The sequence below is a fragment of the Lithobates pipiens genome, unplaced genomic scaffold (genome assembly GCF_037356315.1).
Source record: "Lithobates pipiens isolate NorthernLeopardFrog02 unplaced genomic scaffold, aLitPip1_a1.2 Scaffold_16, whole genome shotgun sequence".
NCBI classification, from domain to species: domain Eukaryota; kingdom Metazoa; phylum Chordata; class Amphibia; order Anura; family Ranidae; genus Lithobates; species Lithobates pipiens.
The window spans coordinates 108,884,358-108,897,787 of NW_027507748.1; the positions used below are offsets into that span (position 1 = coordinate 108,884,358).

Sequence of the window (13,430 nt, forward strand, 5' to 3'; positions counted from 1 at the left end):
AGGGGCCGGACACATAAATAAGGGGCATCCGCAGTGGCTGCATCCCCCTAGCATAAATCTATGCCCTACATATATGGATGTGTCGCCCGGCGCCCCTGATGGATGGGTCGCCCCTGTGAAGGAGTTCATTATCTGCAGAGTGGATGGGGCAAAGTTTAAAAATCAGCACAAGAGACATAACTTACAGTCAGTAGCATGTGTCCCTATGTTGATTCTTCCTCTTTTAAGAGAAGTCTTCCTAATGCCACATACACATGTCTGTTTTTTCTGTCAGAATAAACTCTGATGGTTTTTCCGACGGAGCTCCACTGAAACGGACTTGCCTACACACGATCACACCAAAGTCCGATCATTTAGAACGCGGTGACATACAACATGTACGACGGGACTAGAAAAAGGAAGTTCAGTAGCCAATAGCTGCCTTTGCGTCATTTTTGGTCCGTCGGAACAGCATACAGATGAACGGTTTTCCCGAAAGGAATTGATTCCGCCGCAAAGATTTAAAACATGTTCTATTTCTAGGTCTGTCAGAATTTTCGAAAAAAAAAGTCTGCTGAAGCCAACACATGATTGGGATATCCGATGAAATGACTCCGTCTGACTTTTTCTGCCGGAAAGTCAGACCGTGTGTACACGGCATTAGTCTCTCTCACACACACATACACACACAATCAATGCACCTAAAGCAGGAGCTTCCTGTATAATATAATAGAGTGGTCACTGCTGCTTTCTCTCCTTGTCCAGGGTGAGTGGTCTTGTCTCTGGCCCTCCAGTAGTTTTTCTAGTGAATTTATATTCTCTGTGGTTATTGAGGAATATGTATGTAAAAAAATGTGCCTGGAGTTCAACTTTAAGTGCTCCGCTTTTGGATTGTTTTAATTGTATAATTGTGTATTGTTATGTTATGTGTATTGTTATCATGTAATAGTATTTGTTTTATTATTGTGCAGTATATTTTTTGTGCATTATTGTTACTGTGTATTATTATTCTGTACTATTATTGTGTATTATCACTAAGTATGATTTGTATTGTATATTATTATTGTGTATTATAATTATTGTGCAAAATTATTATTATTGTATATTATAATTATTGTGTATTTTTTATTATTATCATATGTTATTATAGTGCATTATGATTATTATTATTACTATTATTATTATTAGTAGTAGTAGTAGCAGTAGCAGTAGTATGCAGTGATTTATTTTCCCAGTGACTATTATTAAATAAATGTAAAAAAAAAAAAAAATTGGCCTGGAGTTGTGCTTTAAAGCTCCACTTTGGGATCTTTTTATTGTAATATTGTGTATTATTATGTTTTACTATTGTGTATTACTATTTTTGTGTATTATTATTACTCCTGTGTATTATTATTAATATTGTATATTTGTATAGTGCATCATAATTACGTTGTATTAATATTGTGTATTTTAATTATTATAGTGTATTATTACTGTTGTATATTATTAGTATGTTGCATTTTTATTGTCATGCATGTATTATTATAATACACGATGACTGTGTGTCATCGTCTGACAATAGCTCCATCCTGTGTGTCTGGAGATGGAGGAGCTCTCGTCGTCTGCAGTGCGCACTTTGCCCAGTAGGGGTCTTGTGTCTCGTAGTATTGCTCTCCCCTGATCGGACTCGTGTAGCGGAGAGGAGAGGATCTGCTCTCAGGACTTTGCTGTATTGGTGATCAGGTGGGACATGGAACTCCCGGGACTCCGCACACCCGCCCCACTCTCCCCATTATCTGCCTAACACTTCCCCCTCACTCGGAGAGAGCGATGAGAGGAGGACCAGGCGGGCTGTGTGCTCCATACATTGTCTGATGTTGGATGTGTGGGGTCCCCCGGGTGTCCAGGACCGGAGAAGTGTCCGGTATGTGATCCGGAGGTGAGTTCGGGGATCGCTGCTGGGCTTGCTGAGCCGACCATGAGCCCGGACAGTTGTGTGCTGCTGGACTTAGAAGGAGAGAACTTCCCTCTGTCCGCCTCCTGCTTCAACCACAGTGCCAACCACTCAGCAGAGGACTTCTTCTACCCCGGGGTCACCTATGCCATCGTCCCCATCTATGGACTCATCATCCTCATCGGCCTCATCGGCAATGTTACTCTCATCAAGATCTTCTGTACTGTCAAGTCCATGAGGAATGTCCCCAACCTGTTCATCTCCAGCCTGGCCCTGGGGGACCTGCTCCTTCTGGTCACCTGTGCCCCTGTGGATGCCAGCAGGTACCTGGCCGATGAGTGGCTCTTTGGTAGGGTGGGATGCAAGCTGATCCCGTTCATACAGCTGACATCAGTGGGGGTCTCAGTGTTCACCCTCACCGCACTGTCCGCCGATAGGTAGGTACCTGGGCACCATGGGGGCACTTCTACAGCACACACAACATGGGCAATCACTATCTATCTATCTATCTATCTATCTATCTATCTATCTATCTATCTATCTATTTATCTATCTATCTATGCCCATGCAGCAGCTGAGTAACACTGTCATGTTTACATCATACAGAAGTTGGTCAATAGTATTTTCTTTCTTTCTTTAGTTTTTTCTTTCTTTCTTTCTTTCATTCTTTCTTTTTTCCTTATTTCTTTCGTTTTTTCTTTCTTTCATGCAGTAGCTCATAAAATATGAGTTTCAGTATCACTTTTTCATTATGCAGAAGTTGGTCAATAGCATTCTATCTATCTATCTATCTATCTATCTATCTATCTATCTATCTATCTATCTATCTATCCAATAATCTAGCTATCCAATAATCTATCTATCTATCTATCTATCTATCTATCTATCTATCTATCTATCTATCTATCTATCTATCTATCTATCCAATAATCTATCCAATAATCTAGCTATCCAATAATCTATCTATCTATCTATCTATCTATCTATCTATCTATCTATCTATCATCATCTATTTTCTTTCTTTCTATCTATACACGTTCAGGGTCATTTTTCCATTATGCAGAAGTTGGTTAATATCTATCTATCTATCTATCTATCTATCTATCTATCTATCTATCTATCTATCTATCTATCTATCTATCTATCTATCTATCCATATATTGATCTGTCTCTATCTATCAATCAATCTGTCTCTCTATGCATCTAACTATATTTCCATTCTATCTATCTATCTATCTATCTATCTATCTATCTATCTATCTATCTATCTATCTATCTATCTATCTATTAATCTGAATCTCTATGTATCTAAGGCTGGCCATAGATTATTCCATTTTCTTGTACAATGTTCCTTTAGATTTACCAAAACCATATACTATGAGGTGAAACCTAAACACTTTCCATTTGTATGTAATCAGGCAGACCCTTGCACTACATAGTTGAAAGTAAATCCAAAGGAAATTTATTCAGCAATTTGTATAATGTATGGGCATTCTGTCTGTCTGTCTGTCTGTCTGTCTGTCTGTCTGTCTGTCTATCTATCTATCTATCTATCTATCTATCTGTCTGTATATCTATCTATCTATCTATCTATCTATCTATCTATCTATCTATCTATCTATCTATCTATCTATCATCTATCTAAAATCTGAATTGTGCATACTATAGTTTAGTATAATTCAATGTAGTTCATTTTAATTTATAAGACCTTGATAATCGCATTGTGGCTAATAATTCTCACTATATGATATGTAAACAAATAGTGAAAATAGATAAGTAAATTAATTACTAAATTACTTTATTTCCAGCTAATGACATAGTATTTATTTATGTGTTTATTTATATATTAACAGTAAACATTTTGCAACTAGTGTACAGAATAAAGTGTTGTAAAGTTTTTCCTCCTGGTAATAAATCAGATGTTGCGTAGTACATACTGATATGGATATTATAGCATTGGGATTAGGATACATGGTAATTACAGATGGCCTTTGTGCTATTTAGTATTGAATATTAATGGTGATTTATGGAGAAGACAGAATCTAGTCATTTCTAGTGAGCGCTTTGATTGCTGCATATGTTAAAGTGTTTTATGATTGGCCAGTATTAACATGTCACTTTTTATAATGCTGAAGATCTGCTTGGATTGGGTTTATTACACAGTTACTTCTAAATGACTCTGAATGGGTTTTGATATTTACAGAACTACACATTCCATAGTCATGTACACTTTGTAATATATCACAGCAGTTACTGTAATTATAGTGACAAATTAGAGACTAATGAGAATGTCTAAAGAGTCAAAAATGTTTTTAGACAGACTTTTGGAATATGTTTTACAGAATGCTTAATTGTTTTTTGGCATGGTGGCCAGTTACTAGTATCTGAGCATATCAGAAGTATTTCCCTACGTCTTTTGCCTAAATTGTTATGTGTATGCAGCTTTACATTGGTTCATCCACATATATATATATATATATATATATATATATATATATATATATACACACACACACAATGCCTTTCTTTGTTATAGAGTGCAAGCAAGTTGTTTGTGAGCCATATGTAGCTAGCAGCTTCTTTTGATATTACAGTGATTACTTAGCAGGTGCTCAGTACCCATCTGTTTGCTTACTGCATTATATACTTATTAATTTGGCTGAAATATATACCATTAGAATTAGGAAATAACAGAGTCAGACTTATTTGATAAGGCACAAAAGATGCAAAGGGCATTCAGCCATAGTTAACAATTAGAATAAGTCCTTTATTGACCTGACTTACAAAGCTGTAATCAGGTTTTATATGTAATGTATATATATATATATATATATATATATATATATATATATATACACACACATACATACATATACATATATACAGATATATATATATATATATATATATATATATATATATATATATATATATATATATATGTATATATATGTGTAGAATAATTAATGTGATTGGAGAATTTCTATATATACTGTATGTATAATAAATCAGTGACATCAGTAGTGATTAAAATCTGTTTTCCATCACTGGAACCATCATATTTTGCTTAACCTTCATACCCCTTTGAAATGTATTTATGAATGGCAGTGATGTCATCTATACTGATCTATTTACATACAGAACTGTAAAATCCTCCCAGTAGGAGTCCATCATGTAAAATACAGTTGTGCTGCAGATCTCTGCACAGTGGGATTTAATTATTCAGGCTAATGCTCTTCTCTTTATGGTTCCAAGATTGGTACAGAAGGATTTCTTCTAGCAGAGAACCAGTCAAGATTCAGTGTTGAGAAATGTAAGAAGTCACTTTCTTTGTTCTCCAATAAAAGCGTGGTCACAGAATAAGGTGAAGAGATCACCTACAGCCAATTCTATCCATCCTTAGTAGTTTCATGTGATTATGTAGAGAGAGGTGGGCTTTATTCCAGTTCAGAAGGCGATATACGGGCTGTATAACATTAGAGAGAACCTGAGGGATTAAAAAAGAGAAATGTGTAGCTCAGGTGCTCATTTTTATGTTTGACAGCCAACATAAAACACCCAATCGCACCCTATATATAGAATAATAGCCTGTGCAGTAGACTACAACAGGGATAAAGTACGCTAAACATGGTAGATCTTTGTTTTCCAATAGGAATCCTACTAGTAAAGAGAAGACAAATTCCGCTAATGCTAATTCAAGACATTGTCACTGTAAGATTTATACAGCTGCTGATACTTCAGATATTGTAGTATGAAATGCTTCACGTTTCTTGTGTGACTACTTTCTATCCAACAAGGGAGACGTTCCCCAGTACATTATATAGAGTAGCCTTTCTCAATGTTTATACCACAGAGCAGCCATTGAAATAAGCAAACCCTTGCTAAAATGATGTTATCAGGGGCCAGTAGGAAAAATGGCCCTTACATTAGTGGCTAGTGGGAAAAATGGCCCTTACATTAGCTAAAAAGAACATTGTTGTCATGCTGATGGCTATGTCAAGTGGCATTGGTCCTGGAACTATGCAGGCACCATTCAAAGGGAGGTGAACCAGCCACAGCTTAAGGAACCCCTAGCAAACTCTGGAGGAACCGTAGTTCATACCATCCAACTTTTTGAGGTGGGTATGAGGGACACCTATTAGCAAAAGTATGTAGGCATAGGACACACCCCCTGCCACATCCCCTTAAATGGGAATTGTACAAAAAAATTACTGGTGCAAATGCAGCAATCCTCTTTATTGAAGCTTCATGTGACACATGGTTAAAAGAGCAGGGGGCAAAGAGGTTGGTGTGTTTCGTGCAAATGTTAGCTCTTAGTCATTACCTCACAGCACAACATTTGCGCAAGACTCATCTACATCTTTGTCCCTTGCTCCATCTGTTAACCATCTGTCACACGAAACTTCAATAAAGAGTATTTTTGGAATTGCAGCCATCCTGAACTTATTGCTTTATGATACACAGCGTGCAAGCTGGGCTAGCACCTGACTAGTGTATGTGGGGATTAACTGGAGACTCTCTCACCTTGAGTGGATTTCTTTGTTTCATTTAGCACTGGGAAACACATTTTTAAGGATAAAAAGTGAATTTTATATACAACTATATAGATCAGACCAAAATGAGGGACAAATAAGGAGGAAAGAGGAACATTTTTCCAAATAAGGGACAGTCCCTCGAAATCAGGGGCAGTTGGGAGCTATGCTAGTTGAGAATGGCTGATATAGAGCAAATATGAATGTAAAGACAATTTTTGCTCCTCAATGCCTTCGGCAGATGCAGAGGGTCGCTTCCCACAAATTTTCAGATCAGGGAACTGTAGAGACAGGTGATTTCATGTACCTAAGCACGCTACATGAGGACTAAATATCCCATGATCACTTGCACCAGGCCATACTGTGCAAGGCATGCCCAAACCTTTTTTGTCCTAGATGGAAGCGCACGCACCAGGGTGGCTTCAGGGAGACAATGCATGACAGCAGGGCCACCCTATAGAAGGATATACCAGGGTCATAGACTTTATTTGAAGATTGTACTGTAGACAAAGGCTGCAGAGACAAAGCGGGCATGAGGTATGATTCTGCAGATTTATTAACAAGGATTTAATTGCATTTTAATCATTTAAAATAATTTGCTAAGAAAAGCTGCCAACCTAACCAGTCATAAATTTACCTGGGATAAAGAAATTCTTCAATTGCTTTTTTAGCAAGCCGTTCTATTTAGATCAAACTGACCATAAGACTGCCATACTATGGTAAAATGTATGGAAAAATAAACCAAACCACTACAGATCTACACTTTGGCTTCATTTTTTATAAGAAGAGTGTGTAGAGCAAGTTTCTGCAAAGCATTTGAAAAGCGTTTAGCTGATTTTAGTTAAAGCCATAAAAAATGTTTCAACATCCTCATACTGGAACTGAAATTTGCTTTAAAGGCTTCAACAATTGATTGCTATGTGCATTGTTCTATAACATACAGAAACCCGTGTGTTCAAGGTCTTATGAACACATGGTTGGAAAGTGGTTGAAGGCAGCGGCACTAGCTATTCAGTGCTAGTCATACTCTAAAGACATTTCCACTTTTGTTTTTTGCTCAATAAGAAAAATTCCTCTCAACGTTCCTAGCAATGACATATGTGTACATAAATATGTCAAAAACTGTTTCATGAGCCGGTGTGATCATCTATTTTGCAACTTAAAGCTGACCTCTGGGATAAGGAGATATTGTTATAATACAAAAAACATATATTCGTATTTAAATCTTGGTGTATTTCCTCTATAGCTGTAATGTAATCCAGTGTGAAATTTTGCTTTTATGCAGAAATCCTGTAATAAAGACCAGTCACCGCTGCTCTCTCTCCTTGTGCAGGGTGACTGGTCTTGTATCCTCCCCCTCTTGTAATTCTCTGCAGGTAGCTTATGTTAGGCCACGTACACACGGGCGGACTGTTCGCCCAACTAAGTTCGTCAGACAATCCGACAAACAGTCCGTTCAAAATTTGCATGAACGGACTTGACCACACACGATGAGCAGACAGTCCGCTGAAAGCATGCGCGATGACGTGAACGGCACGTACGACGGAACGAGAAATTCGACGTCCAATACACTGCAATGCAACCTTCGCCGTGTAAATCCTTTCTGAGCATGCGCCAAACTTAGTCTGTCGAACTAGCCTACACACGAGCGGACTGTCCGCTGAAACCAAGTTTGGACGGACTGTCTTACGGAAATTCCGTAAGACTTTGTTCGTCAGACTGTCCGCTGAAACAGTCCGCTGAAGCCCACACACGAGCGGATTGTCCGCTGAAACACTGTTCAGCGGACTAAGTTGGGCGAACAGTCCGCCTGTGTGTACGCGGCCTTAGTGTAGCCTGCTGGGTTCCACCCACAGCTCTGATGTAGGAGCACTGAACCTTATGGGGAAGCATTATAATGCAATGGATGGTTAGCTGTCCTAGAGGCAACTGTGGGGTCTTGCTGGATCCTAAGAGGAGTATAAACTTTCAAAAGGCTGAGCGTGTCACATCAGCTTATATAGCTAAAGATTGTAAAGTTTTTTTTTATTTTGCAACAGCCAATGCGTTTTGAGGGCTCAGCACCCCCTCTTCACCAGGGCTAAAAACCAGATAGTGTAGGTGCCTGGATTTGAAGAAGCAGCTATTTCCAATCCAGGCGCCTGCTTTATCTGTTTTTTATCCCTGATGAAGGGGGAGTGCTGAACCCTCAAAACACATTGGCTGTTGCAAAATAATATTTTTTAAAGGACTGTACAAGCTAGTGTGTCACCCCCGTCATTTTAAAACATTAGTACAGCTCTGTATACAGAAGAATAGACGTTATTTTAATTGTTGGGAGTGGAAGATTTAGCCCTGTACACACTATGAGAAAATTTTGTTGATCTGAGGAAGTTTTTTTCTCTTTGTTTCTCATTATGATTGCACAGGTATTGTATGGTCTATGGGACTATGAATTTTTTAATTTTTTTGCACAGTTGTTTGCACTTTTTTTTTTGCATCGTTTGTTATCATTGATCATCTGTGGCATTTTATATACACAGAGTTTAGGATTCACATATGAACTATTTTGTGTGCGTATATATTTTTTTATTTTATACTTATTGCATTTGTCACTTTAGAGTGTTTAGTTGAAAGCACTTCACTATTATTTTATTGATTTTGAATCCGCAGTGATATATTGGTATGTATTGTACATGTTGGTTGTAACTGATCTGCTTTAGCTGATTTAGTAAACTGAAGAAACTGGAAAATGAGACCATATGTGGTTATAGCCAAAGGAAAAAAGTTTTCGGCTTTCATGTAATGGGGGAAATATACAAGAATATTGGTTGTCATGGGTAGTAACATGGCATTTATGTACATTTGTATGTTGATGAAGATTTTGATGAATGACTCAATATTAAATTACCTCCACCAGAGTGCTGCAACATGTGGATGACAAAGTATAGAAATGTTGCTTAGAGATCAATCATCTGCATACCTAATGCAAGTTCAATGACATATTGACATTTATCTAAAAGCAATGACATGAGGTCATGTGGCACCATTCAGTTATGTGTCATGGAGTAAAGACTGAGTTCACTTTAGGAATAAATTAATTATCTTTGTACACAAAACATTGGTTGATTGTTTTTCTTTTTGTAATAGGATTGGGGTTTTTCTTGCCAACAAAAGATTGGTGCTTGTAAAATGTTCTCTTTTTGGGGTGATTTGATTCCAATGATAAATGATTGGTCTTAAAATAAGGGTAGATTTTTTTTTTTTTTTTTTACAAACGGATATACATAGATTCTTATTACAGTTAAGGATATAAATATGCTATAATTACAAATAGGGAAATAGAAAAGGGGATAAGGTGACATGGAGATGGAAAAGGGCTCTTCACTAGGCCAAACATGGATTCATTCTGTCTCCAGACCTTTCACACCTGGGTTCTTTATCCAGTCTTGAGTCACCCTCTCAGGTGGGTATTGGTGAATTGCATCCTTGATCCATCGTTATATAAGTCTTGCACCAGAGGTCTTGAATGTTTATTCCTATCCTAGGATCAGAGTTGAATTTTTGAACAGATGATTACTCAAGAAGTCCATATTGATTCTGCCCCCAGCAGGCATGCTACAATAGTGAACAGGTGTCAGTGATAAATACCCCCAGGCAGTGGCGGCTGCTGCTCAAAATTTTTGGGGGGCACAAACAAACAGAAAAATTCTGATAAAAAATCCCATCAGTTGCAGCCTTACTGTGCCCATCAAATGCAGCCACTGTACCCATCAATTGCCACCACTGTGCCCATCAATTGCCACCACTGTGCCCATTAAATGCAACCACTGTGATCATCAAATGCTGCCACTGTGCCCATCAAATGCTGCCACTGTGCAATCAAATGCTGCCACTGTGCCATCAAATGCTGCCACTGTGCCCATCGAATGCTCCCACTGTGCCTATCAAATGCTGCCACGTGCCATCAAATGTCGCCACTGTGCCATCAAATGCTACCACTGTGCCCATCGAATGCCTTCACTGTGCCATCAAATTCTGCCACTGTGCCATCGAATGCTGCCACTTTGCCATCGCATGCCGCCACTGTGACCCACCCACTCATCATCTGCCCGGCACTTACCCTGTCTCGGTGGGGCAGCAGGTGACGGCGGCAAACGGTGTCCTCCATGCATCTCCTCCTGTCCTATCACAGCACCTGTCATTTCAGCCAATCAGGTAATGGGTAACAGGCCCAAACACCTGATTGGCGGAGAGGTAATTCAGTGTTATTATTCATTTGCTTTTCTAACACACCTGGGTGGACTGCAAGTGCCAAGCTTGGCGCTCACAGTTCACCTATTTTGAAGCCTATTAGAGCCTATGGCTCTAATCAGGTGCTTCAAAACACCCCCACCACTGTCAAACAGGTGCCCGTCACCTGAAAGGGGGCTGGGTGCCTGAATAGGGGGTGGCAGCAGTGCCCATGGATAGGTTTATGCAATGCATAAACCTATCCATTCGTTATAGAGGGGGTGGCTGGAGAGAGGGGGCAGCGCCGTGCGTCCTTATGGATGCACCACCACTGCATCCTATAGTTTATTGAGCAGATGATCTCAGGCATTGTCCAATCCTTTTATTGGCAATTGGTTTTACAATTGTTATCTACCTTAATACCAATCTATTTGCAGTTTGCTCTAACAGAAGGCATATTTAAGTTAGCTTAATGCTTTCTTAATAATTCTTAACAGTGCTGAAAGGTTCCATTATGCTCCTTACTAGCCTTACATCACTCTATATAATGTCAAGTACTACAATAAGGGCACTGATTTAAATGTTATATTGTTGTAAAACCATTGGCACAATTCTAAAATTAAGGGAGGCTTTGCTACTGAGATTGTGAATCTCAGCCAATTATATGCTGTATAATCTCAGAAGGACATGTTACAATGTATTCAGCTTAAACCTCTGGTCTCCTGAACTAATGTATAAAATACTTGTTGCATTTAGGCATTAGTCAGGAACAAATAAAACATTGAAACCTTAAGGATATTAAACTAAAATAAAATGGATTTAACATGCACAAAAAAGGAGCATTCTATTTGTCCGCTCCATCTACCAGATAATGCATCTGTGTTTTGACATTAGTACTTACAGTCAATAATGCATGTTCGGAGGCATAAGTTCCAACAGTATGCTGCTAATTAACTTTGCATTACCGATTGCAACCTTAACAGTGAAAGGTTACAGCAAGGTGGTGTGGGGGTATAATTACGTGACTGTGGTTTCTGAGCTCTCAATGATTGTAAGACTTCAGTGCGGTGGGGTAATAGTCTACAATGTTGTTGAGAAATCTTTGTATTTGGAATCTTTTCTGTAGGCATCCTACGCATGGTGGAAAGACATAATTAGGTCTCTAGGTGAACTGAGGAAGAGGAGGTAACATGCTCTTCACTGAGATGAAAAAGAATAACATTTAAAGGAATTACTAAGATGAAGAGAGCAGAAAAGAAGAGAACAAAGAGTGAAAATCTCGATGGTTGGGTTTATGGTGGATGTTATGTTGTCCGTAATCACTGCTACCATCAAGCACAAGACAGAATAAAGAATATATTTAAAAATGTGCTTCTTGCACTGTAAAAATATTGTGCTGGATCTACAAAAAAAAAAAAATGAGGGAACCATTTGCATCAGCTTTTTAAGTACTGTCAACTAAACTAATTTTTGTCTGACTCATTAGACTTTTCATGTTTTCAACTTTGTTGTTTTAAGTAAAGCCAACAACATTTTTCCAGTTTATATACCATAGGTTTAAGTAAAGCCAACAACATTTTTCCTAGTTGATAGACCATAGGTTTAAGTAAAACCAGCTAATTTTTTCCAGTTTATAGACCATAGGTTCAAATAAAACCAACAAAATTTTTTCAGTTTCTAGAAAAGTTTAAGTGAGGAACACATACAGTAACTTATTTATTTCAAGTACTTATACAGTAATGTCAATTTAAATATACATTCAGATCAGTCCCTGCCCTCAACAAGCTTTCAATCTAGGATCCTGAACTCACATGCATACATACACATGCTAGGGCGAATTTCCTACAAGCATATCTTTAGAGTGTGGGAGGAAACCTGTGCAGGCACAGGGTAGAATATGCAAACTCCAGGCAGGTAGTGTTGTGGTCGGGGTGCAAACCAGTGACCCTTTTGCTGCTAGGTGAAAGTGCTAACCACTACACGACTGTGCTGCCCTATTACTTAGTTACTTAGTTACTTAGTTTTAAGTGATATTAACTTGTAACTTACTGAATATTTTTAAGTTGGTAAAACCCTTTTTCCAAATGTATTTGATATGTTTGAAGGTTTTTATATAAAAATAATAATAATAAGAAGAAGAAGAAATAACAAAGAATACAGAATCTATTAACTTTTTTTAAGCATTTTAGGAAGGTAATCTGCACTTTAACCACTTCAGCTCCATAAGGATTTGCCTCCTTAATGACCAGGCCATTTTTTGTGACACAGCACTCACTGCGTCGCTTTAACTGACAATGACGCGGTCGTGCAATGCTGTAACCAAACAAAATTGCATCCATTTTTTTCCCACAAATAGAGCTTTCTTTTGATGATATTTGAGCACCTCTGCGGTTTTTATTTTTTGCGCTGTAAACAAAAAAAAGCTGACAATCTTTAAAAAAAACTTTTTTTTTATTTTCTGCTATAATACATAAACCCCCCCAAAAAAAAATATATATATATGTATATATATATATATATATATATATATATATATATATATATATATATGTAGCGCCGGCTCCTGAAGAGCACGCGCTATGTGTTTTTCTCGATTTAAAATTCCTAAAACTACAGTTGGGTTTTAGGGTCAATTATACCAAATTATGGTTTCAGTACCAGTCTAGATGGATTGCAATGAGTTCTGCTTGGCCACAGGTGGCACTGTTACTACTGGCAAGTGTGAGAACGCAGTTTAGCTAGGGGCATTGAGTGCCATTTTTTCTTGGAAC

General features: G+C 38.0%; 1 protein-coding gene across 1 annotated transcript in view; it reads left to right on the forward strand.

Annotated features, from left to right (window-relative positions):
• Positions 1-1,653: 1,653 nt before the first annotated feature.
• GRPR (gastrin releasing peptide receptor) overlaps positions 1,654-13,430 on the forward strand; it is a 243,801-nt gene continuing 232,024 nt past the window's right edge. The window contains exon 1 of the mRNA XM_077480247.1: positions 1,654-2,352. Within this exon, the coding sequence (XP_077336373.1) occupies positions 1,940-2,352 (413 nt within the window). The 5' untranslated portion in view covers positions 1,654-1,939. The remainder of the gene's footprint in view (positions 2,353-13,430) is intronic.